This window comes from Oculina patagonica, chromosome 6, assembly GCF_052425735.1.
Source record: "Oculina patagonica isolate OP01 chromosome 6, crgOcupat, whole genome shotgun sequence".
Classification (NCBI taxonomy): domain Eukaryota; kingdom Metazoa; phylum Cnidaria; class Anthozoa; order Scleractinia; family Oculinidae; genus Oculina; species Oculina patagonica.
Window position 1 is genome coordinate 37,475,201 of NC_135763.1, and position 26,330 is coordinate 37,501,530.

The 26,330-nt window shown below is 39.5% G+C and overlaps 4 protein-coding genes across 4 annotated transcripts; all 4 read right to left on the reverse strand.

The window, feature by feature from the left end:
* Positions 1-142: 142 nt before the first annotated feature.
* On the reverse strand, positions 143-5,138 carry LOC144657697 (YEATS domain-containing protein 4-like). The gene is made up of 7 exons (XM_078518057.1): positions 4,987-5,138; positions 4,786-4,905; positions 2,937-3,003; positions 2,693-2,787; positions 2,301-2,393; positions 1,610-1,691; positions 143-618 (listed from the first exon to the last, which is right to left on the reverse strand). Exons 1-7 carry the CDS (start codon positions 5,017-5,019, stop codon positions 425-427), a joined length of 684 nt encoding a protein of 227 aa, XP_078374183.1. The 5' UTR covers positions 5,020-5,138; the 3' UTR covers positions 143-424.
* A 286-nt stretch (positions 5,139-5,424) lies between these two features.
* On the reverse strand, positions 5,425-7,329 carry LOC144657688 (adenosine receptor A2a-like). The gene has a single exon (XM_078518047.1). It carries the CDS (start codon positions 7,311-7,313, stop codon positions 6,381-6,383), a length of 933 nt encoding a protein of 310 aa, XP_078374173.1. The 5' UTR covers positions 7,314-7,329; the 3' UTR covers positions 5,425-6,380.
* Positions 7,330-10,062: 2,733 nt separating this feature from the next.
* On the reverse strand, positions 10,063-11,766 carry LOC144657685 (adenosine receptor A2a-like). Its single transcript, XM_078518044.1, has one exon. The coding sequence runs from the start codon at positions 11,625-11,627 to the stop codon at positions 10,608-10,610; it is 1,020 nt and encodes a 339-aa protein (XP_078374170.1). The 5' UTR covers positions 11,628-11,766; the 3' UTR covers positions 10,063-10,607.
* Positions 11,767-14,611: 2,845 nt separating this feature from the next.
* LOC144657721 (uncharacterized) lies at positions 14,612-25,723 on the reverse strand (the record flags this gene model as incomplete). Its single annotated transcript, XM_078518069.1, has 11 exons — positions 14,612-15,312; positions 15,707-16,542; positions 16,940-17,047; positions 18,067-18,351; positions 19,339-19,578; positions 20,058-20,299; positions 21,127-21,208; positions 21,810-21,990; positions 22,469-22,617; positions 23,168-23,815; positions 25,588-25,723. Coding segments are annotated over 11 exons (3,168 nt in total), but the record flags the coding sequence as incomplete, so codon positions are not given.
* Between the last annotated feature and the right edge of the window lie 607 nt (positions 25,724-26,330).

Below are 26,330 nucleotides of genomic sequence, written 5' to 3' on the forward strand. Positions count from 1 at the left end.
GAAGAGAGGAAAAATCGCCAGTTGTCGTGCGCATGTTGAATTTTCCCGCGTTTTGCACCGGTTGCATGTTTGTAAAAGACTCAAGTTCAGTTTATTTCCGTAAACTTGAAATTACATTGAAGTTAAAGAAAAAAGAATGTCGCAATAAGAACTTTTTTTATTATTATACAACACGACTGCACGAGAGTAGATAAATTACTTTTTCGTTGATGTCTTTTATATTTCTCAGAGTTTCTAATTGTCTGAGTCCGCTTGTCTTCAGCTTTGGAGTTGCTAGGCAACAGACAAAGAATGACGACGACAATCCGGTTTGGAAACTTCCGGGTTGTTCGATGATAAAACTTTTCGGATATTATCGGAACATTTTCGCATATCATCGGAAACTCTTCGGATAGGGCGCCAAAGACAGCAGTTGTTTTTCTCATTATAAAACAGACGGCGTTGTGCTCGAGTCCTGTGTCTCTTGGTCTTGTTGTTCCAGTTTTGCTATTTCAGCCTTCATTTGGTGGATAGCGTCTTTGTACGTTTTAAGTTTCTCATTCATCTCGCTGATTTCTTTGCCGATCTTTTGCCGGGCACCGCCTAACGAGGCTGTTGTCCTTTGTTCAATTTCAGCCCCTGTGTGTAGTTACATGCAAAAAGAAACGTTAACATTCTAGTCCCCAGCTTTAATTCATAACCTTTCTCAAGAGAGGATTAGGGGACAGAGAGGTATCTTATCCTCTCTTGCCTTTCTTTAACAAGCAAGAGTTGAGAATAATGGTTTTGATTAGAAACTGAATTCTCTCAACAAATTGTAAAAAAATGTATAGAATACATTATAGCGAAGTTCGATGTTGATCTTGGGAACAGTACATCCACACTCTCTACACTAAGAATGTGTGGCTCCTGTTTTCTTATAAGGATCACACCCTCTTCTAGACTTGTTCCTAGCTGTACCAGAGAAAATGGACCTGCACTCACTGTCAATACTTCTCTACACTTCTCAAACTCATTAAAAATTCATCAAGTCAAAACAAAGAAAATCATAACCGTGAAGCAGGTTTGGAAACCCGGTCTTAATTAGCACAGATTTTTACTGTTTTATTTCTCTGGTTACTTTATAGTTTTTGCTTTGATTGAGAAGATATGTCAAACACTGGAGACAGTGTTTCATCGGCTATCCAAACACCTCAAATTGTGTCAAAAATACTCCACTCCACCTGACTCGTCCCCAGTCGTCTTCATATAGCATGCGGCAAAGATACAGCGGAGGGAAAGACGGGTACTAAAAAAGGGAGCGCAAGGGGAGATGGGTAGGGAGACCTGGCACGTGTGCTTCTCCCTTTGTTGCGTGCTATATGAAGACGAATGGGGACGAGTCAGCCACTGCAGGTCATATTTTTAACTCTTTTCTTGGTGTTTGGATATCCCAATAAATAAACTGTCTCTTGTGCTTGATATATTACTTGAAAGTCTCTTCCCGCTGCAGGATGAAGAGCGGACACAAGGGAGTGGGGGAAATCTAGCTTAGGTCTCATGGAATTTTCAATGACAACAGACAGAAAAGGGATTATAAACAGATCTACAATCACTGACCATTATTGGCAGTGGATGATTTGTCACTTACAGTCAGTCTCGTGTTTTATTGGCTGTAACTGCCTCGCACTCAATAAACACTGATGCATCATCTGTGTGGGGTCTTGGAAAATCTGGAAAGTTAAAACAATGAAAAAAAATATGTACCCGCGATAGCCACAAGCTGGTATATGCAAGCTAAGTGCTTTAGAACTGAATTCTGATTGATACAGTATGACGGAGTCACATCAAGAGGCTAAATCTTCTGCTTACTGCAGTGTTCTTCCTAATTTTCTAGTTGAAAAGTTTTCAGGCAATAAAACTTTTCAAACCAATTAAAAATTTCTGGTAAATCTCAGTCGTTTTCTAAAGTACCTACATGGAAAAGAATGTTGTCCAATGCTGGTCGAATTTTATTTTAAGATGTTTTAAGTTTCGTGGCGTTTGCAGGGGTAGCAGGGGTCTATACTTCCCACTTCCCCTAACTTTTACTCCCAGTTCTCTCTTAGTGGTTACCACCTCTTTGCGCAATTTCTATTACAGAAATAATATCAAGATATGTTGCAATTGTTTTCTCAATTTCTGCTGGTTCCTGCCACCCTGGGAATCCACCTTTCCCCCTCTTCTCTCACCTTCTGTACCCTTTCATCCCCATACCCACCGGCCCCTGCCCCCCTCCCCCATCCACTTATGAGTCCCTCCCAGGCAAAAAAAATCCAGCTTTAAACAGCCATTCAACTTACAATCTCATCATAGAACTCAGAAACCAATTGTTTCTTTCCAGAAGCAAGAGCAGATTCTGTTTGGAAAAGCTTCAAAAGATGATAAAATGTCACCTGCAGAAAACAAGGGAAAACGTTTCAAATAGAAGCTCAAAAAAGAAAAATTCAAACAGTTTTATACAGTATGTCTCATTCTAATAAAAAAAGAAAATGTATCTTAAGCAAAGGGCCCATAACCCCTCCATTTGTTTGTTACAGTGATATACAACAAAGTTTAAATAAATATGCAATCAAATAATTATTACAACATACTTTAATTTTTGCAGAGGTATTTCACTGCAATCTCTACCAAACTTTATATTAATAACTGAATTTCTAATTTCTTATCCACTGCAAGCACTGGAAGTACTAACCGGTCTCTCCGCCTGATCCATGAAGAATATTTTGATCTGTATTTCAAATTCTCCCCAACCTGACTCATTCACTTCATATGGAGGTTTTGTTACAACTGTAACAATGACACAAAATCCATTAGAGTGAAAATGTTTTAAAATGGAAAATTAAATACAAATAACATAAATCCAGGAACAGGGAATCCAAAATAGCTTCAAGAAACTGATCTGACTGCAGTCTTCTGACAGATCTCTTACACTGTACCTCTCATTGGATTGGCATAGCTTTCATGAAGTTTAAAGTGGACTTTCTTTACATAGCTTGACATGTCCTATGGAAAATTTAAAATACACTGTAGTTGACTACATCAATGCTTTCATGGTCACAGCATTACAAAGCGTTGTTCATATTGTGATTGTGAGCACTTTAAACATTTTTTTAACTTTTAGCAGCACCTTTCAATTAAAAGTCCCTCACCCTCTACCTTCCTGAATGGTTTTAATCAGCCGATCAATGATCGATCAGTCCATCTGTCCATTTATTTGTCAGTCAGTCACTGGGTGTACCGTATTTTCTCGATTAAACGCCGGGTCTCCAAGGTGAAGTTGTAAATAAGCCCCTCAAGCATTTATTCGGGATGTAGAATGGTTTAGGAAAAGTGGCAAAATATATGGCTGTCAAAACTAAAGAACGGAAACCCTTGGTTACAAACATCGGGCTTGAATAAGCTGCAGGATTCGAATAAACGCCGGCTCCATCAGGCCAAGTTTGAAATAAACGCCGGGGGCGTTTAATTGAGAAAATACGGTTTTCAAAGTAAATCTCATGTTAAAGATATCCCGGGGGGGGGGGGGGTACTCCCATAAATTTCAGATAGGGGTGTGCCGCCAAGGTTCTTAAACCCTGACCCTATTTAAGGATAAAGAAAGCGAAAATTTATACCCTTTTTAAGGCCCAAAACCGAAAAATGACACCCTATTCAAGGGTAGGAGAAGCGTTCCGTGACGACTCAAATAACGGCTAACCGTGCACGGCAAGACACAAATCTTTATAAAATCGCTTTACTAATACCTGAACAGAAAATTCAGTTTTAAGAAACCTTTTTTTTTTGTTTAGCTGGGCTGCGACATACCTATATAGTTATGTGCCGGTATAGGTATGTCCCCCTCCTGCCCCCTCCCCCCCCCCGGGAAGATATCCCAACATTCTCAAAATTCTATGTTATTCGAAGACAAAATAATTAATTTGAACATCTGAACACTCAATAAGACGTGCTTAAATACTCCAAAGACTATGATTAAAGGCCAGTATATCACCCACATTTGAAATAAGAAATTGGAAACACCATAGATCGTTGGCATAACCCCCGGGGGGGGGGGGGGTACTCCATATAACGGCCTATACGGGGAGGCTCCGCCCGAAAAGGGGTACCTTTTTCAGGCTTCAGGTATATAAAAGGGTAGGTATTTCACGAGTTTAAGTATATGAAAGGGTATGGAAATCTGTCATTTGGCTATTTAAAAGGGCCTTAAATTAAAATATTTCGAACAGACGCAATTTATGGCTGTATTATTTTAATTTATTAAGCGTTACATAAAAAAAGACAAGAAAATGTGCTATTTTAAGTCCACGCCATGTCTCTTAGATATATGAAAGGGGTACCTTTTTTCAGTTAAAGGTATACGAAAGGGGTACAATTTCTGTCAAAAATGGTATATAAAAGGGTAAGGGGTTAGAACTTGGGGCGGAGCCTCCCCGTATAAAACTTTCCCCCCGGGGCTTAACCCACATAAAATACACTCTGGTCAGTCAACCAATCAATTGGTTGGCCAGTCAGTCAGTCAAGATGCCAATTCTTCAGACCCCTTTTAGGCATGATTTCACATCATACACTGGAGTACAAAACAAATGAATTTTACTTAAGCTTATGTAGAACCACATACATTTGTATTACGTCTATATTCATGTAAAATGGTTTTATTTTCCTCCAGTGGTAATGGGTCCATTCTAGAACTATTACGATTTTTTTCGTTAAAAAGTAGTTATTAATCCTACAGTTAATAAAATAGCAACAAATCCAGGTAGGTAGCTTTGTGCAGGGATTTGTTCATACCTCATTCTTAAAAGGCCGAAGAAACACAGTCCAGCCGTGTGTATGGCCGTCGCTTTCACGTTTCTTTCCAAAGTAATGAGAAACATTTCCAAATATGACTGGCTTTACGATTGTAACACCCTTTAAGGAACAACACAGAATAGTTTTCTTTAAAGTAAAAAGACATAAAACTGGCAAATTTGTCCAAAACACAAAACAAACCTTTGCTCTCGCGTTGTCACCGGAGGACGCCATATTGTTTTAGTCAGCGTTGATCATCGCGGGCTCAAAGATTGTTGCTTTGTTCGTCAAGTAATTTTAACAAAGTGTAGAGCAAGTAGGCTTCACACATGCATGCAAGCGTTGGGTATTTCTTGGTCTTTACCGTGTCAGGATTTTAATAACCGAATTCAGGCATGGCCACCAAAGTTGCGTAAAATATAAAAATGGCCACATTATAATTAGTCTGCGAATACAGCCGCCTCTCTTCGCTCCGGGCGGTTTGGCGTTTCGTGAGACGAAAAAAAAAAATCAAAAACGCCAAACCGGCCGGGGGCGAAGAGATGCGGCTGTATTCGCAGGCCACTTTATAATTAAACAGTACAAAAGAACATTTCAATTATTAAAACAGCAAATACAAAAGCAAGTACGGATGGACAAAAGATTGAAAAAGATTAAAATAAATTGCAATAGAACTGAATCAAGTTTGCTTTAACTTTTAATTATAACGCCTGGGAGACATATTTGTTTTTTAGAAGCTATGGATTTTTCATTTAGAACCATTGAAGTAATGTTTGAGTTTCATAGCGAGCAGTTGGCAAAATTTAATAAAATAGATTAAACTCAGCCTTGTCACAGTACCTTTACTTCACTTAAAGTCATTATTTTTACTTTTTTATCTATGTAAGGCGCATTTGATTGTTTTGTAATGAAATTTGCGCTATACAAATTTTAATTATTAACATTAACTGTTTGGATAGTGATTCAAATATAAAAAGGTGACCAACTGACAGCTAGTCATTTGGTTTCTGAAGCTAGTTCCTGTGTGTAATCCATTTCGCGCAATTTTATGTTTACAAACTAAGAATTTTATTAAATCTGGACTTGCAACCTATTTGGGGTTCCGGGAAAAAAGGGACAAATGAGGAAGGGGCGTATAGTGAAAAAAAAATAAGGGAGAAGTGACCAATCCATCACTGGCTTTGGCCATAAAGCATGTTATTTGCTTCTTTCTTTATATCTTGAGTTTATACTATAAAAAAACATAAAATAAAATTTAAAAAGTATATGGTCCTACGAAAGCCTGCGTAGCTATACAAGCAGAAGAAAGGGGATTAATTATAAGCACTTAATCCTCAAAAGTGGACCGTTAAAACTAACACCCTATCAGCGTATATCATCACCTTTTGCGCACACTTCGCCGAACGAGATGGTTTTTTGCGCCCTCCTTGCGCGACTCGACTGACCCTAAGAAAACTGAGAGACTACCAGTATACAACAATCGATTAACCTGTACTGTGTACAAAATTTGTGTGTTTTTTTGGTGTGTGCTTTCCAGACACCGCTCCTAAAGAATTCGTGGAAAGGTTTAACTGATTTGAAGAAGAGCACAATTTTCACCCATTAATCTTCCCACATCTTGTAATTTTAGCGAAGGCTCTGCGGTAACGTTGCAGCCGCCATGCAAAAACGAAAGGGTTCATGCTTGAGTTGGCCGCGATTAGGATGTAATTCAAATCCTTCGCCCACTGAATAAAAACACAGTTACAACTTCCGCAAAAGATGATCACGTAGATTAGAATCAGCGACGGGAGAAAACAACAAATGAAGAGCGCCAACATGATCAGAAATGTTTTTGTGATTTTCTTCTCCAGTTTGATGGCTCTCAACTTGGCGTGGTTGTCTCGGTCATTACCACCGTGTAGAGCATCACAATTCTTGACTTTATGTTTTAAGGTTTTGAAGACTTTAGCATAAGTGAGGCATAGCACGGTAAATGTAGCCACCACTGCTGTATTGGCGAAAAAGAACTGATACTTTAAATAACCGACTTGAAAGTAAAGAAACGGTAATCCAGTGGAGACGATCCATAGAACGAGTGAAACGATGGCAACCCGTTTCGTGCTCAGCCTGATTCTGTATTTGAGGGGATCTGTGATAGCATTGAATCTATCTACAGTCAATGCAGCCAAGCTTAGCAGCGACGCAGTGGTAGAAATGAAGTATCCAACCCGTCTAGCATGATCTCGGGGAAGAAAAGTAACGTGATGAGCCGTCAAGGACTCGCGGATATAGAAGTCCACCGACATCGGCAGCGCAAAACATCCCACGATCAAATCTGCTGCCGCTAAATTGGCCACCAAGAAGTTAAATGGAGATCGTAGATTGCGATTGGGATCGATAATGACAGCAAGAAGCACAAGGAAGTTTCCTGCGACAGCTGTAACCGTGAGAACGGAGCAGAAACTAGCTGAAGTAATGCTCAACGAAGTCGGTGTAGAGACATTTGAACAGTGGTACAGTGAAGACACTGGTACAGTTAACGACATTGTAGCTCTCTGATCTCTCGTCTCGTCTCGTCTCTGTTTTTGCTTTGTTTGATTTTATTTTTTTTCTGTGCTGCAGATGTCTTTAAACTCCGAAGCATAAATGAGGGAGTGGTGAGACTGAGAAGCAATTACATTTCTTTTAATAAAGATATCTTAACAGGGAGTCCACGTCACAAAAATGTGGTTTTCAGTGGGGCTCTGCATAAAATAAATTACTTTACAAGTCATATTTTTAAAAGCTGATTTTTACAAATTTATTGTTATACTGGTATTAAAAAAACAAATACAGGTATTAAAAAAACATTTTGAAGGTCCAATATTTCATGAGCTTTCAATGTGATTTGGCTTTTTAGGAAATGACTTTCGTCAACTTTGAATATGAACTTTTGATGTCTTTTAAGTTTATTCAATGTGTTAATTAAAAATAGTTTTAATATAGAAGCAGTACCTTATCGCAGGCGAATTTAAAGACCTTTTCAACGACGTGGGTCAATCACACAAAACCATGACAGTTCGTGTGTCAATAACGGGGGCTCAGTTCGGCTAGTGTATTGTTTCTTCAAAATAATATTTCCGAAAGTATAGAGTTAATTAAAAATAATTATTATATAGAAGCAGCGCCGTATCGTAGGCTATTTAAAAGAGTTTTAAAATTCTTCAGTGATAATGTAAAACGACGCAGCGCAGGCCAATCACACAAACCGTGCAAGTTCGTGTCAATAACGAGCGCTCCGTTCGGATAGTATATTGTTTCTTTACAATTATAAATAGCAAACCAATTCACAAACGTTGCTTGAGGAGCTAGGCAGATTTTCGGCAATTGTTTTTCACCGTCTGAGCTCACTGGCTTTCGGGATAAAGCGTTACTGTGAAAGTTATATTTTCTGATTAAATATTGCTTTTATAGAGCGAAACATCAAAACACTTACATCATCAGCGAATCATTCCCAAATTTCATCTTATAGCTAGTTTTCGCAGAAATGTGTGATAAATAATCGACGATCGAAGAAAAGATTGGTTCAACGCGAAAACAAGTGTCAGAATAAAAGCCGAACTTCGTACACGCTGGCTCCACCCATGCACCGGACACGCCGGCTTCAACCGGCAATATAAATTGTACTCGGACTTTAAATATGTTAGAAAACACGACCAATTAGCAGAATTAGGGCCTCTTCGTGAGCCTGGTTGACCAGACTGACGAGGCTACGGAGATCTCGGTTTTGTGGTAACCGATCGAGATCTCGGCAACCGGGAATTTTCCCATATGAACACTCCAGCTCGGTTACCGCGATGAACCTTTTTTGAGAAAATTAAATAGCTTCGCTTTCGCAACTAGGCGGTCAAAATGGCATTATTGTGCCTTGTATACATTTACTTTATTGGAACAGTTAACGTTGCAAGTGTCGATTAAGCTAAGAAACTCGCAAACGATGTAACTGCATGTGTCGCTTTTTTGGTCAGTTTCGTCTAATGAAAAAAATTCGTCCCGGTAACCGAGACAGCCCGTTTACCGAGCTCATATGAAGAGGCCCTAGCGGATTCGTTGTACAAACAAGCCCGTCGACTGCAACCGGCAAAATGTTAAAGCAATTGAAATAACACAACATTTTGTTGACCACTTGTATAACACATTGACACGAAGAGGTGTTGCAAAACTGAAAATTAAAAATTGTCGTGTTGCATTTTGCTCTCACGGTTTTCACGGCTGACACTGTGACACCTACTTTGTGGTACATGGTCCATGGTATATGAGCTCATATACCATTGTCTCTTAACCAATCAAACCTTAGGAATTGCAATACACCATGGCAAGTTTTTAATAAAAATGAGCACCTTTCGTTCATCCCTCATTTGGCAACAATATTGTCTACCTGTCAAGTGGTTCTGTTAATTTCACAAAAAAGGATATATTTCAGTCGGAAGCCTTGCCGTGTTACTTCTACGGAAGGAGAAATCAAACAATCGCCTTCACTCAGTTTGTGCTCTCAAAATTTATTTCCTGCCATTTTATCAAATTAAATGCTCTTTGCGTGATCATTCACGATGACCTTACAGTACACGGTTTTCAGTTGGCTCCTCTATTTGTTAAATATAACTTACAGTTTTTGTATTGTACATGAAAGTGAAACTGTCCCGGCTTGCGGACAAGGTTTGTCTCCGACGTGTTAAGGTTTCGGGGAGGGGTGAGCTCGGATTGAATAAAATACCATCTAAAAAAAATATGGGCTTCTTCTGTAACTTTTCGCCTAAAAACAGCCTAGGTGCGCTAGTTGCGACCCGGACCGCGAGGGGAATGGTGTTGCGACTCGAGAATTAGCCTGGCAACGCAGCCGCGTGGAGCCGGTAAAATACGAGGATCCGCCACTGGCTGTGGCCATAAAGTATTATAAAATATAGACCAATAAATATAATATTAAGAAATCAGTAGCAATTAAATTAATTAAACTTGAGCCAGGAGGCTTGGTTCTCTGGCTTCGCTGTTGTAGGGCGCTTAGTTGCTGGGCGCGCGACTGATCCTCAAACACGCACTCTTGTGTCAGCACAAGTGTGTCCCTTGTGTCACACTTAAGTGTCAGCACATATATATAAGGTCTGTTTCTGTTAGGCTGGTTTCGCATAAATTTGCGGTTTCGCAGCCCGTGCCCCTTTGGTTTCTAAACTGAAAATAAAAATCTTCGCTATGTGATAATATACAGTGGAATGCGATTACGAATTAATAAAACGTGACCTTTCCACACAGGTTAAATACTCCATTCACAGGATGCCTCTATATTCGATAAAATAGACTTAAAGTGATATCGTATTTTCGGAGAAACTATGCAAGATCAAATCGGATCACGGCTGAGTAAATACAGTATGTAAATATACTGACAAAATGGTAGTTAGTTACAAAATATACAAATTAAAGCAATATGTTGACCTGCCAGGGTTTTTTTCATAATATATAAACCTTAAAATGCACCCAAAATATTACAGATCTTGTTCTACTGATCTCCCAGTATAAAAGGAAGAGATAAATAGTTATGACTTTTAAAAAATCGAAACATCGTGTTTACTTTACCGAAACTGAATCAATGCCCAACAATGGAACATTGAATGCAAATTTCACGTTTTCGGAAAACTGACTGTGAAACTTCCCAGGTTACAAAAACGAATTGCAAGCGTGCAGGCTGACAAATGCCGCTATGAATGTTTCATCAGTTTTCTATCGATTACCAGTAGCAATCGTACTGCGATTGTTATTGACTTAACAATGTTGATTTTTGGCAACAAACGAGTTTACAGAAACACAATCTAACTGGGCGTGTTGTCACTAGATGTGTACGTCCCTGATACTGTTGTCACTGTTCCCAAGGAATTCATGGAAAGGTTTAACTGCATAGAAACCGAGCGCAGTTTCCGCATAATCTTTCCACATGTTATAATCTTAGCAAAGGCTCTACGATACGGTTCCAAACGCCATGCGAAAACGAAAGGATTCATGCTTGAGTTGGCCATGATCAAGATGTAATTCAAATCCCTTGCCCAGTGAATAAAAACACAGTTACAACTTCCGCAAAAACTGATCACATAGATAAGAATCAGCGACGGGAGAAAACAACTGATGAAGAGCGCCAACATGATCAGAAATGTTTTTGTGATTTTCTTCTCCCATTTGATCGCTCTCATCTTGATGTGATTGTCTCTATCGTGGCCATCGTGTAGAGAATCCCAGTGCTTCACTTGATGCTTGAAACTTTTGAAGACTTTAGCATAAGTGAGGCATAACACGGTAAATGTAGCCACAACTGCTGTATTGGCGAAGAAGAACTGATACTTCAAATAACCCACTTGAAAGTAAAGAAATGGAAATGCAATGGAGACGATCCACAGTGCAAATGAAACGATGGCAGCCCGTTGAGTTGTGAGCTTGATTCTGTATTTCAGTGGATCTGTGATAGCAATGAATCTGTCTACAGTTAATGCAGCCAAGCTCAACAGCGAAGCCGTTGTAGAAATGAACGCACAAACCCGTCTTGCATGATCGCGTGGAAGAATCACAGGGTGATGGGTCATAGCTTCGCGGATGTAGAAGTCCACCGACATCGGCAGGGCGAAACATCCCACTATCAAATCTGCTGCCGCTAAATTGGCCACCAAGAAGTTAAATGGAGATCGTAGATTGCGATTGGGATCGATAATGACAGCAAGAAGCACAAGAAGGTTGCCTGTGACGGCTGTAACCGTGAGAATGGAGCAGAAACTAGCTGAAGTAATGCTCAACGAAGTCGGAGCAGAGATATTCGAACACGGATACAAACCAATTAAAGACATAGTAGCTCCGTCTGATCTATGGCAAAAAATTTCGTCTAACCTCAGTAGATTTCTTTTTATAGCCAAACGATCTGAGATGTGGATCGCTTAAGACCATTTACCGGTGTTGTAGGAGATGTTTTGATGTACTCAGCTGTCATGCTAAGGCGGAAATGAAATTTACGCTTTGTAATTGAATTAGCCCTCAAAGTAAACTGAAAGTCACGTCATCTTTGAGTGGGGGCGTGGCCTGCTTATGCGTAAAATTAAGCCGAAAAGATATGAGAGGAATGGACTGGACTTGATAAAAACGGCGTATTTTGGATTTCTTTTTTTCGTTTTATATCGAAAATGTTTTGAAGACCAAACTGATCAATTATGTATAGCCATGTAATTACAATCGTCAAGCCCCTGTAGATAATGCATTTTGTCACAAATACAAGTACATAAGGTTCATTAGCCCCCACACTTGAAAAGTGAAAGGTCAACCTACAGTAGCTTGATCGTCATTCAAAGCTTTCCAGTTGAATTACGTACAGCTTTCTAGAACATATTACTCCAATTTCTAGAAACCTTCAATATGCTGACAGGATAAGCTACAGCTAAAACAATAAGCCACGCAATAAATGTAGCAAAAAATGACACAAATAGTATCCAGAATTTGCATGTTATAGCGTCATATCCTGCGGGGACAAGGTCAATTTCCTCGCTGCGTCGAGCCTTGACGGACGTGGGAAATTAGAAGTTTGCAAGCAGGATGTAAGTTTTAGCAGGGAAACAGAAATAACAAATGCTAATTGGACTGAGTGATGGTACAATTCAGGGATTAATCGAGCGAGTTATTTCAAAATTAGCCGAGCCAATTAAGTTACGAGTGTGATTGCTGCCTGAATTGGTTGACAAAATATCCAAATTGCGTAATCGTAGTAATTACAAAATTCGAGAAAGGGGAATTCTGTGATAACCTGTTTTAAGAAAACCATTCAGTGATATATTTGATTAGTTTTACTGACAGAAAAGAAACAGCAGAGAAAACTCATTGAAGTGCACATGATGCGCGAATGACGTAATTAGTCATGCTGTAAACCTCTAATTACGTAAGACAGCTATGTAATGAAAATAAAATTGACATTACTATGACAACGAGTTTGGTTGACGGCCAATACAGCAATAGAACAAATTGATTCAAAATCTGTAAAAGAGCTTAAAGCGGAAAACAAAATTAGAAAAATAAACAAACTTTAAGCACCTGCTGGGAGCTTTAACGGGAGTTGAAACAAAAATAACGAAACAACAAAATGTATGCAAAGCTAGTTAATTTCTGAGACAGTTTGCTTAAACAAGGCCGCAAAAAATATCAAAAATAGAAATTTTATGCTAAGCTTAGTCTGAAAACCTGAACGAGAATTAACACAAAAATAGCGAAAGCAACGCAACAGATGCTTGATCTTAAATAGCTTGCTCGAACATGAAAACATAAATGTAACGAAAGGAAAGCTGGAAACAGCGATTAAAGCCAAGGTCGTATCTGTAACTGCCGTGGGCATTGAAGTTCGAAATAGCAATTTACACTAACAGTTTTCTAACTAAGAAAAAGTCGAAAGCGACTGAATGCAGTACTGGACTTAAGTCACAAAACCATTGTTTACTTCTTAAGCTTTTTTCGAGCGAAAATGTTTTATGATACATTTCTCCCAGATGAAAGAGAACACAACGCGAGGGAAGTTAAACTATTGCGTTTTATTTTAATTTTCACCTCTACTTAGAGTAGATTGCTTTTTACATTTACATCATCTTCTGTAAGTAACCTAGAGGAACTTAATATTAAACGGAATTAAATAACTTTGATTTAGCGTAAAGTTTACAAGGAGAACTGCGGGCATTTTTTAAGGCTCAACTTTGGTTGTTGTTGTGAGCGCGAGCGGTAGTTCCTCTTCTAATATTTAATGAGCGCGCAATTTTTGCAAACGTAACCTGTTCCAGGCGTTCGCCTGTAAACAGGCCATCGCCAAAGACGTTGCCAAGTAACATGACGTATTTTTTGACTTAAGCTGGCGAGTAGATTTTCGGAGTGGTCGCGAATGGTTGGTCTGAAATCTGATTGGATAAGAACAATCGGAAATTTTCCGGGTATTTGTTGCGAATGATACTCATTCCATCTATCGATGTGAAAAACGCCCTGTCAGTTACATGTACTAAGCTCTAAATAAATATCACTTCTAGCTACCGTAATGATTCGTTTAGCGCCCGGGGCGCTTTTTTTTTTGCGCCTCGGGGGGGGCTTTGGGGGCTTGAGGGGGTTTTTATTTTTTTAAAAAAAAAAAAATATAAAAAAAAAAATTTAAAATATAAAAAAAATATTTGGGGGGGGGGGAAGGGGGGGATATTCTAGACAAGAAATATACGCTTATTTGTATTTAGTGAAATATGGAATACCTAACATTTTAAATATACTAGATCTGTTAGCAAGCTACATCTGTGTGTAAAGATAACTTAAAGTTAGACCGTGGTTTTAAAAAATTAAAATTTAGAGTTTTAAATTTATTTCCGATAGTACATCTATCTTGAAAAAAAGACCCCGATTAAATGATTCCAAGATTTTTGTTCGTTACACCGGATTCTGATCGTAACCTGTGCCACTCACAAAGGACACAGACAATCCAGTGAACCAATCAAAACTCGAAGCAAACACATGTATCCAGCACGAAGCGCGGGAAAAAGTGCGCAAGCGATTCATGATTGGTTTTGGTGTCACTTTTGATTGGTCGACAAAGTGGCGGGGATTTTTAATCCAGTCACTAAGCGTAGTAAAACAAAATCAAAGCAAATGCGAATTACTTTCGACACTCAAGTGAAACCGCTCTATATTGGAATTTTTTTTTTTACTTTTGAAACATAGTCGAACCTCCCTAAGTGGACACTCTAGGGACCAGAAAGTACATGATTGTGTTGCATAGGTAAGACCTTGACAGTGTCTACTTACGTGAGGTGCACTGTCCGTTAGAGACGTTCGACTGTAATTTACTCATTTAAATTGTTCGTTTTCAGCTGAAATGCATTATATCAGATTCGTTATTATACGTGATAAAGTCCAGTTAGTATGCGCGTGTTCAACGTTACATCTTTTAACGTTACATCGTACTTAGATTAACAGCGAAATTCGTTTTACCGTGAACGCTAGAAACATTTCCGCTAGAAATACTTCCGGTTTTGAGCTTGGCCGGGTTACGTTTTGTTGCTGACCAAGAGTATATATGGTCACTAGCGGAACAGAAATGGAGGAGGGAGACGCAATATTCCTACTCTCTTCATGCTGCAGAAACCGCAGTTAAGCGTCGAATGGCTGAGCCCCTAAGCTCCGCCTGGAAAAGATAATATATTCTAAAATTCACGGTATAAAGGGTTTCACTGTTAAAAGAAATGTATTCTAAGGTCAGGAGCAGTTTTATCCAACAGGCATCGCGTGCTCCGGGAAAAGAACCGGAGTCGCGACGACACCAGCCCCAGTCTCGAACTTCCAAATAACGGATCCATCGTCACCGTGCAAAGCGTACACAAACTTATCAGAGCTAGCGGCGTACACCACATTATCACGTGATACTGCTACCGATGCCACGACGTAGTCACGTGTTGTTGGTGACCATATATGGGAGCCGTCGGTTTGTTTGAGCGCCAAGATGCGGCCATCGCCTGATCCAACAAAAACCTGCAATGTGAAAATACAAATTAAAGCGATGAGTACTTGAAACAAGAATAAGAGGTACAGGTCTGGTCTGTACTTCAGAAAGAAAACAATGGGTGCATACTAAACTTGCAAGTCCAGCTAGTTCACATAAAGAAATAATTTTACCGATAACGAGTTACTTTGAATAGTCAGTCAAGCTTCTCTAGGGCTGCAAATATTTTTTTTTTTTTTTTTAGTAGTTTTTTTATATTTTTGGAAAAAAAATTTTTTTTTTTTTTTTTTTTTTTTTCTTTCTTTTTTTTTTTTTTATTATAAAATTTTTTTTTTCCCCCTTTTTTTTTTTTTATTTTTTTTCACTTTTTTTTTCTTTTTTTTTTCCCCCCTCTCTTACAGTTACGAGACAATCCTTACTCACCCTCCCATCCTCAGTTATGACAGGTGACGACACCACCTCCCCACCAGTGTTCACCGTCCACTTGACTTTTCCCGCCAAAGGTCCATCTATGGTGTTCACAGCAATCAGCTGATCCTTGATCAAGCCAACATACAGTGTGCCATCCAACTTACTGACCACTGGGGACGACTCCACTTCAGACCCTGTGTCATGTGACCAGTACAGCTTGCCTGATTCACGGTCTAGAGCGTAGATATTATGGTCTAGAGTCGCAAAGAACACGGTTTGACCGCCGGGCATGAGAGCAGGCGAGCCGTAAACGCTTCCGGCCCTGTCAAATTTCCAAGCAATTTCACCCGAGCTGGCTTTCAGAGCGAATACATGAGGCGTGTCCTGCGAGTCTGATGCGTTCGATTTATCCGAGGTACAGCCGGTGAAGAGAAGCCCTTTCTCGTTGTCCACAGCAACAGCACCCCAGATAGGACAATGAAGGTCTGTTTTCCACAGAACGGACCCAGTTTTGCCATTCAAAGCATACACGTGCTTATCCTGCGACCCAACATAGACTGTCCCATCAAGACCCACTCTTGGGCTCGCCACAACGGCTCCTTCGGTCTTCAGTGTCCAGACTACGGATCCATTAGCTGCACCAAGGGCATAGACATTGCCATCATTGGAACCAAAATAAACGATCTCTTCGTCTTGGCTAAGAGCTGCAGATGACATGATCTTGCCAAGAGTTCGGTATTTCCAGATAACAGTCCCGCTGGCCGCGCTAAGTGCGTACATGTTGTGGTCTTCGGAGCCGACGAAAACAAGTGGTTCGACTGACGAATCACCGCTGAGGTCTTCGTCATCTAACAAAAAAGAAAAAAGTGTCATTGAATGAATGTTATAGTAATTATCCTTTCAATTGAAAAGTTTCTTTTCCCTGTAAATGCAGTGACGTTAATCAATAATCAAATAAAGAATGACAGACTTTCATCCGGCGTTTGTCGTTTGTTGAGGTCCAAGTAATTTTCCTCGTTGGGAAGAGTAAGAAAACTCGAACAGTGTTTGATTTTCATTCACCAATCGCAAAACAGGACAAGCACTCGTAAAGAAAACAAAGGTTTCCCCGTCAGCTTGACGTCATAAATTTTATGTCATGTTGCGAAGCAACCGGTTGTAAGGAGACCGCGGGCTCAGGTACTTGTTTCCTCGGTAACAAAGGTATATTGAACAATTCTGATATACACGTGAAGGTCAACTCACAGCACAATCCACAGCTTTCTTGACAGTTGATCAGCATCCAGTCAGGGTTTGATCTACATTCACCAGAGGACGCCCACTGCTGACAGTTTGAATGTTTATCTGAGCAACCTAATTATCATTAACGAGGTCAAGTTAAGAATGGAGCTGGGATGCATTTCAGAGGCTATTTGAATAGCTAGATTTTTTTGATGACGTTACGCAAATTTAACTGTGCATTTGCTTTAAGGTTTTGAATTTTTTAGCTCTGTAATTTGGATAAAAAAAACTTATACACGTGCGCTTGTTACTGGTTACATTATTTTCCGCGCTTTTCATTAGTTCCGGTATTTTCCCGCGCTTGTCACAAATTACATGTTTTTCGCGCTTGCGACTAGTTAAGCCTGGATCTCATATGGTCGCCCGATCGTTTCTATCGCTTCGATCGTTTGCAAATACTGAGACGATCGTAGGCGATCGAAGCGATTGGAAGCGATCGGGGGTTCTCATGTGATCGTCCCGATCGCCTTTATGGGCGAAGACCTACGAAAAACAATCATTTCAGCCCTAGATCCAACACAATGGCGGCCTTCAATGAAAGGACAAAACTCGTGGCCTCCTATCTTCTTAGTTATTGCAACTTACAGCAAAGGAGGGAGAGAGAAGCTAGAAGGATAGAACACGGGCGATCCAAGCGATCGTAATCGCCCCAATCGCCGCAGACGTTAGCGATCGTCTGTGTAATGATCTCATATACAATCGCCCCGATCGCTAAAAAACGTTTTGAAGTGACAGAGCCGACAGAAACGATCGGGGCGATTATATGAGAACCAGGCTTAACATGTTTCAGTTCTTGCGCTTGACAATAAATAAATGTTCCCACGTGCTTCGCCGCCCTCGCCATAAGTTATGTGTTGTCCCGCTCTTGTCACTAGAAACTAGTTACAAGTTTGACTGCGCTTGCCAATGGCTCAGTGTTTCCCCGCGCTTGTCAAAGGTTAAGTTTTGTTTTCCGCACTTGTCACTAGTTTATACGTGGTAACGCTTTGCACGAAAACACGCGATTCCTTGGTTTATAGTTACCCCTTTGGCGGGCCCTTTGGAAACTATATGTCAACTATAAACGTCGAAAAGGCTGTAGCCATAATTACCTAATCCTTTCTCCAGCTTCTGTTCCAAAGGATGGAATTCATAATCAGTGATGTTATTGAAATACTCGATTTCATCTTCATTAAGAGAAAAGTCCAAGGCTCGGAAATTCAAGTAAATATTTCTTGGATTCTTTGATCGTGGTATGACCGTCACGTTAACGTGAATGGCCCATCGTAGAACAACTTGTGAAGGAACAAACTCGTAATGGCTGGCAATCTCCAAGATCAGCGACGAACTTAGAACGGGATTTTTTTGCAAACCGTGGAAGTAAACCCATTGAAGGCCTGCAAAGAAAAGATCGCTACATCAGTTAAGGATTAAATTAACTTGAGTTGGCCTCACTACGTATAATTTTCGATGGCCTTTGTTGAAACTCAACGTTAGTAACGGACTCTTTTCAAGAACGCCCTTAACCTTGAAATACGTTTTCAGTGGTTTATCGAAGATCTTTATCAGACTCAAAGTGGAAACTTTATTTTTGTACAATGGTAAGAAGTAGTATTGTAAGTAGTGTATGTCTTGTTTTGTAACTAGTTATCCTCGTGGTGCAACAAAAAAAAGACGTTTTGCAAAACATTCGGAATAAAGCAGTTTCTTATTTTAATTTTTACCATGATTCTACCCCGTAACATTTACTTCTTAGGAAGCTAATTTTAGTTTGCCAAATAATGAATTAACGCTTTTTGGTCATAAAATCATAAGATACTAGTAAAAAATTTAAATACCGTATTTATTCGATTAAGCGCCCTGGACCTTGAGGGTGGGCGCTTATTTGAGGTGGGCGCTTATTCGAGGCTGGGCGCTTTATTAAATTCTCTCCATTTTTAGCAAGTAGTACATTTATTTTGCAAGAAAACAATGTATAATAACTAAACCTGAAGAAGCTGAATTTTAACTGTTCATTGAAAGTTTCAGTAAAAAACTAAACAAACTCGGTCTTTGGGGTCGTCTATTAGTAGTAAGTAGTCAATTTCACTCTCAACTTCAATAATAATGAGTACTCCTCTTGTGCACTTCAGGGGTGGGGGGGGGGGGGGGGTTGGGCGCTTATTCGAGGTTGGGCGCTTAATCGAATAAATACGGTAATTTTTACGTACATTTGTATATTAAACTTACTGGAGCAGAAGTTTGAACAAAGCCCCCCCCCCCCCCCCCCCCGTTCCTTTAAAACTGATACGTTCTTCTACTAAACAAAACATTGAATGTTGTGATGTTTTTAGCTCAAACTGGACGACTATTACATAAGTTTACACAACAATAAAACAACTTACCAAGAGTTGAATATCCAATGTATCTAATGTTGTGCTCTTGGCAGAACTTCCTAACTGGACGATCTTGATGAAACGGGTCAAACCAGTTTTGAACTGCAGACACTGGCACTGTAGCAAGTTGAACCAGTTCCTCCAGGTCTTGAGTGTCAAAGTTGCTGACGCCCAGACTGCGTAGCTTCCCTTTCTTTTGCATTTCCTCCATGGCCTTCCAGCTCTCTTGCCAAGTTCCCTTGGGCTCTCCTACAAAAGACAAAAAATTAAGAGTTTGTTGTTTGCAGGAAAACTTTGGTTTTTGGAAAGACGTTATGAAACAAACGTTTTGCTTAATATTCTAGGCCAGAATATTTAAAGTATGATTAAACTAATCCACGATTAGCATGAATTTGGCTCTCAGTTTTTTTTAACTTTTCAGTGAGGTTTTCTGTTAATACAAGATAAATTGAACCTCAATCAACTTTAATCCTGGGTAAGTGTTAATTGGCTTTCGAATGACCCAGCCCTGGATGGAGAGTGAGGAACTCAAGGGTGTGCTCTAATTCTTAGAATAATTGCAGGGTGCCCGAAGGCTCTTCTGTAAGGAATCTTGGGTGTCCAGCCCATAAAAGCTTTCATGGCGGGTAGTACCTCACCCCACTAATTACTCCTGGTCTGTCATGCTACCCAAAGTGGATCTTACACTATAAGGTTTACACCAGTAAATTACAAAAGATAAAACTTGCCTTCTTCACATGTGAGAAGGAAGTCATCGCATTGCTGGGTGTGTATAAGAAACAAATCAATGTAGTCTGTTTTCAGAGATTGCAGAGACATCTCAATGGCCACCAAAGTTGTATCATATCCTAAATATTTGGGATGCAGTTTGGTCAGGATGAATATATCTGACCGAGGGATTCCACTCTGTTCAATGGCTTCAGCAACTAAAGGTTCTGAGCCAGGATATCCTTGGGCTGTGTCAATCAACCTATTGAGAGATTAAAGAATTCCTGTCATTGGATCAGAAACTTGCTCAATGTAGTCACACTTTGCAAACACTTAGCTACTACAGAGGGTCCATTACAAGGGGTTGTTCAGTCTGCAGACCATTTTTTTTTTCCTAGACTGCAAATTTCTTTTATTTTCTCCTGAAGACCAAGTCCGCCAAATATTTCTTAACTGTAGACTGCCAGATAATAAAGAAAGTGCATGCAGGGTGACGCCCAAAAAATGCCTTAAACTGCCAGAGTATAATATACCCTTAATATAGTCACCCTGTTATTACAGACAGGAGTTTAAGTCCCAGAGAATAAGAATTACTGAAAATAACTTTCGCTACTTCAGACTTTCTCTACAGGCGCCAAATTGTAGTCTGGAAGGTGTCCATTATAGTGGGAGTTGACTGTATATACTGACGGCAGTATAAACTACTACTAAATGAACAATGTACGATATGTTTTTATATTACTGGCATGCAGGGTATAGCAGATATTAGAAGGTTTAATTTTTTCCTCTTTAAGCAGGAAAATGATATTTTGACTGATGGCTGTACTCACTTAAGGATACTGGAATGGTAAATTCAAGACTGCTAGATGATGAGACTGATATCTTTTCTGTGAACTAGCCTGGGACCTTCTTTAGCCTTGCAAAAAAAATCAAGACTCTGAGAATGCATCCCAGGCAAGTTTGAGATGACAAGACCCCTGAAACTTCGCTGACATTTTGCGAGACGCACATATCTTAAAGGACCATTCACCAACCCTTCACTTACAAGAAAGTTTAACTAACAACCACATTCAATATGACTGTAATCACCTGTAGCCGACTTCAAGTGCTGCTTTAACAGCAGTAGTTGTGTTCTCCATCAGAGTAGCTGTACCAAAGCCCATAACTGGCACTAAAGAGGGCAAAAAGAGAAAGCACACTAGTGAATGGGTCAATTATCAAGCAAGTACTTATATCAGCCATTTTGTTTACTTACTGGTAAATTTGAATTGGACATGTTGCAGTTAATTTTTGATCTTAGTTAATTTTTTATTTCAACCTTTTTTCTAACAAGTTTTTAATATACTAATATTAAGTTGAAAAAGGAAAACACCTTCCCTCCCTTAATGTCTCATATCCCCCTCCCTACTATCTGCTATTATCCACATCCCCTAAGTACTATCATCTAATTTTCTTTTCTTTTTACTAACCTGCACTGGATTTGAACTCTCAACCCCTTATCCACCTTGCCACGTAGGAAACGTTGGGTGAACCACTATTTTTTCAAAAAAAAAAATAGTATGTGACTCCAACCCATACCCTAACCCTATTATTTAACTATAAAATTATAAAAAATCAACTAGTTAGAAAATAACTAACTAGTAAAGTAAGAAATTAACTGAGATAAAAAATTAACTGCAGCAGATACCCTAAACCATGGGGTCAATAACACGCACCTGACTGACTCACTCTGTGCCCAAACAGGTTTTTATCGATTACTATCAATGACTTACTTGTGTATCCGCTTGCAAGTTTGACATCCGCTGGTCTCTCATTTCGTTTTGGAATCCTTAGGGGTCCACTGCTAGGATCGCTAGCATTGATTTTTAGAATAGCGTTTAAGGCATGCTTCTCCTCTTGGCACTGAATCCTGTCTGGTTCATCTTGGACAAGCTTGTCGAACATCTCTGTTACCTACAAAATTAATGAAAATAATAAAATATGTTATGTACAATTCAAATCAAAATTTTACTTAACTGTCAAAAATTCTCTCAACTGTGAAAATTGTAAAAGAGCAACAGCTATACCATAAAATTCCGGTCATAAGTCCCCCCCCCCCCCTTGCTTATAAGCCTCCCTGGTTATAGGCCCATCTACCTGGAAACAAACAAATACGTCCGGTTTTGCCCCCTCCCCCAGATATAGGCATCCCTCTGCTGGATGACAGTATTGAACAGGGCTAAATGGTGCTTTATTATGACTTTTTAACTTAAAAACCTTTTTCGATCAACAATACCATGGCTTTTTTCGAAACGTTTTTTATTCCGCTAATAATCCTCACCCGGATATAAGCCCCTCAGTTTATAAGATCACCCAAAACCCCTTACAAAATTGTAGAAGCCCAGGGCTTATAACCGGAATTTTACGTTATTGTATTGAGTGTACAAGTTACCTTTGTCACATCTGTGTCTTCAGAAATCCCTGCCTCAAGAAACTGCTTCTCAAAGTTAAACATTGCAAACCAGACATTGAGAGCAATGTTAGGAGCGTCATGTGATCGGACAATGTGCCACCAATATTGTGGGATATACAACATGTCACCTGTCAATCAGTTAGGTGGACTATGTTAGTTACCATCTGATGGACTGAATTTACCGTAACTTAACTCTCTAATTAAAAATACTAAAAAGTAAGCATTTTTAATTGTTCAAATAAATAATATTGCTTTAAGAAGACTGACTCTAAATCATGATTTCAATAGTTGGTCATGTTTTTTAAAGGCAAAGGTAAATGTATGGTGGAGGGGAACAGTCGGGGTGGGCTGGGGTGTGGCAGGATCCCCTTCGTAGAGCTGAGGGGCAGGAATTCTGTGGGAGGTGGGATTCCCAAGGAATATAAGGTCAGGTAAGTGGGAAGTTCACACTTCCCTGCCCCCCTCCCCCACAATGTTGTTTAATGGTATAACCACTAAAGCCACTTCCCTTCACCCACCTAATGATTATAGATCATTTTATATTAATAGTGAATTACGGAAATACGCTAGTATGAGTTAATTTCAAATATTAATAAAAATGTATGTGTTTTTGTAAGCTTGCTGGATTTACCTGTTATGAAAAGCTACTTAGCAGCTATTTTTGTTTAAACCACTCACCTTTATTCAAGGTTACTTCATAATAAGGCACATCTGCTAGTTTTGGATAAGTCTCTAAGTCTAACTTTTCTGGATCAATTGACAACACTCCTGGGGCAATGGTAAACTGATCAGCATACAGTTCTTTACCGTACGTGCTATTAATCAAGTAGACAGTCTTTGTTCCTGAGATGACAGTTATAATATTTTCCAATCCATCATGATGAAAGGCAGAATTAGCATCACCGCTATTAAATAACAGATTAAGGCTATCGATTGAAGAAGATATCTCATGGCAGTTTAAAACTGATGGTAAAATAATATCATTTAGCATAGGACTGTTTGGCGGAAAAGCAGAGTCCAGGTAAACATCTTCAGATTTATATATTTTCAGAAATTCTCCAAAAGAAAGCGGCTTCCTGACAGGGTGTTCATTCTTAAATTTCTTCCGATATTCCACAGTAAAAATGTTAGACCCAAAATTTGACGCTAAATATGATTCATTTTGCCAGAGTTGTACAGCGGGCCAGTGGTTAGCGCCGTTCCTGATAACCACAGGTTTCCTTTTGTGAATGTAGTTGTGGTAGAAGTCAGCGCCACTTGGAGCATACTTTAAACTTGCGATTTCACCTTCTGATGGCCTGTGTTCGCCGAAACGCTTCAGGTGGCCTGAACAGAAAATAGAATGGTCTGTGAGTTGATTACCAAAGTCAAACCATTCTTAGTAATTTAAATTGTTTTTAAAAAATGTATTGATATGTTAAATTATATAATTAATTACTATATTAATTTAGAGAAGAGGCCACATCAGCTCTAGCTGGTTTTCATGGGGGTCCTCTGTCCAGGTTGAATTGGAATTTGGAAATGTTGGTTTTACAGGAGAAAGGAAACTGGAGTACCCTGAGAAGAACCCTTAAAGGAAGGCAAGAATCGACAACAAACTCAACCCCCTTTAATGGCACCAGACTGGAATCAAACCTGAGCCACATTGGTGGGAGGTGAGCACTCTCGCCACTGCACCATCCCCACTCCCCAAGGCAGAGATGTGGATGGGTTGAGAGGAAAACTAAAGTATGGTGCAAACTAAACTCCAGTTAATTATTAATTTAAATTCAGTTTCTACCCTACCTTTCCTCTCAACCCATCTACCCCTCTGCTTTTAAATAAATTGACTGTAAAAACTGAAATAATTAAAAAAAAATTCTAAAATTTCAACCAATGAAAAATTGACACCTCACCCATTCATATTTATGTCTTGAACATAATAAATTCATAAAGAAATAAAAACTCAGTTTTTGTTGTCTTTTTGTGAGAGGCATGAAGGCAAATTGCATTCTGGATTATTCAGTGTTCTTGGGTGCAGTACCTCTCTCCTGGGAAGGGGCACCCTGCGAGCAGAGCCTCTTTTTACTTCCCTGCGGTTGAGATTTGAGAAGCAGAAAGAAGCTCTGCTTAAATCGTGTCATTTCTTTGAAGTCACCGCAGCCCCAAAGTTTGGGCTGGTCAGCCCAGATTAAACTGGTTTTTGTTGCGCAGGCATTATTTTTTTGGAAAAACTGATGGCCAACACGGAACCCACAGTATGCTCTCGAGAGCACTTGAGCTGACGATTGCTCTCGCCATCTACTACCGTTTGTGTGCGCGTGCAGCTTCTGGATCATTGAAGATCTGTTCTTTTTTTGCAAACCAAGAAGAAATTTCACGATTAAAATCACACATCTCTACCATAAAGTCACTAATACGACCTCAAGCAGTGCTTGACGTGTTTTTGTTCAAGGAAAGCAGATGCTTTTTGAAGAAAAGAACTTGTAAAACAAACACTTTGTTCACACTGTCGTGTACGATCCGACACGCCATTCTGTGCGCACATGCTAAGATTAAGTGGTCCTCGCGCAAGCTCAACAAAGATTTGACACGATTCTTGCAGAGCCCTTTCTTCTCAAGTATATCAGTGGAAAAGCTGGAAAGGGCTCTGCTTGCAGGGTGGGGAAGGGGGGAGGGTACTTGGAAAGTTTGGGTGGGAACCTGAGGGTGGGGGTGCTTTGCCAACCCATCCACGTACCCACAAACCTTTTCTTTTCAGTGCTTCAAAAATATTGAATTTATCAGACTTAATTTCTTGGCTGTACTTATAGAAGCTTAATTCTTAAACACCAAAAAAGTGGTGACCTCATTCGCTCAAAAAGGGGGTACTGTTAGCATTTATTTTAGAAGTTTAGCCGGCCCTTTTTGGTGGTGATTTAGAATTTACCAAAGCTTTAATAATTAAAGCGGAAATATTTCGTGTTAAAAGGCGTGTTAATTTTACGACTTAAAAAAACTTGTCTACAACCTTTGAAAACTTTTTAGCACATCTATCGCTCGGTAGAGCGTTGAGCAGTAAGCTCAAATTAATTTGTAAAGCCACTATCAAAATAGCTGATTCATTAAGTTCAGAATACCTTTTTCCACGATCCCGACACAGCCATCTTTGTCACAAAAGCCAGGAGATGAACCTTCAGTTAAGTACCACAGTGAAACAAAAGACAACAGAATGAAACAAGCGCCCGCCGGGAAAATATTTTCCCCTGTGAGCAATCAACAACATGGCCGAGTGCAAGCGTGAAACCAAATGATTTCCCTCAAAGTTTTGAACGACAGTAGCTAAAATAAAGCGTTCACTATCTTAAAGACGCCTTGAAGTAAAGTAAGTTATAAATAGTCAGCTGATTCTCTGCGGCCATCTGGTCGATTTCCATCTCCGATCAAAGCAAATTTCCATAAAAGCTTTCTCCCACTTTCCTTCGTGCGCATAACGGAAGTTGCGTGACAATGTAAAGAGAATCTACTCTTCTATCATCACATCGCTGCAACAGCTTTTCCTTTCAACTCAAGCTTGAACAAGAATGAATTCCGAATTCTGCAAGGAACATACCGATTTCTCTAATCTTAAATATCGATAAAATTTAATCTCGCTGGCCCTTGGTATTTTTATTTTGGAATTGTTATAAATGCGTATAACTATTATTTTTTTTAGAATTGGTCACCAGTGGGGGCAGGTCGCTAAAACTTCCTGGTGGTCAGTTTTTCTGTCATCCTACGCTTGAAAATACATTAAGATGATTTAAGTTCATACTGTTGAAATCGTTCTCTTCCCTAAGAGTTTCTTTGGAAACAAATTATGCATGAAGCGATAGCCTTTGTT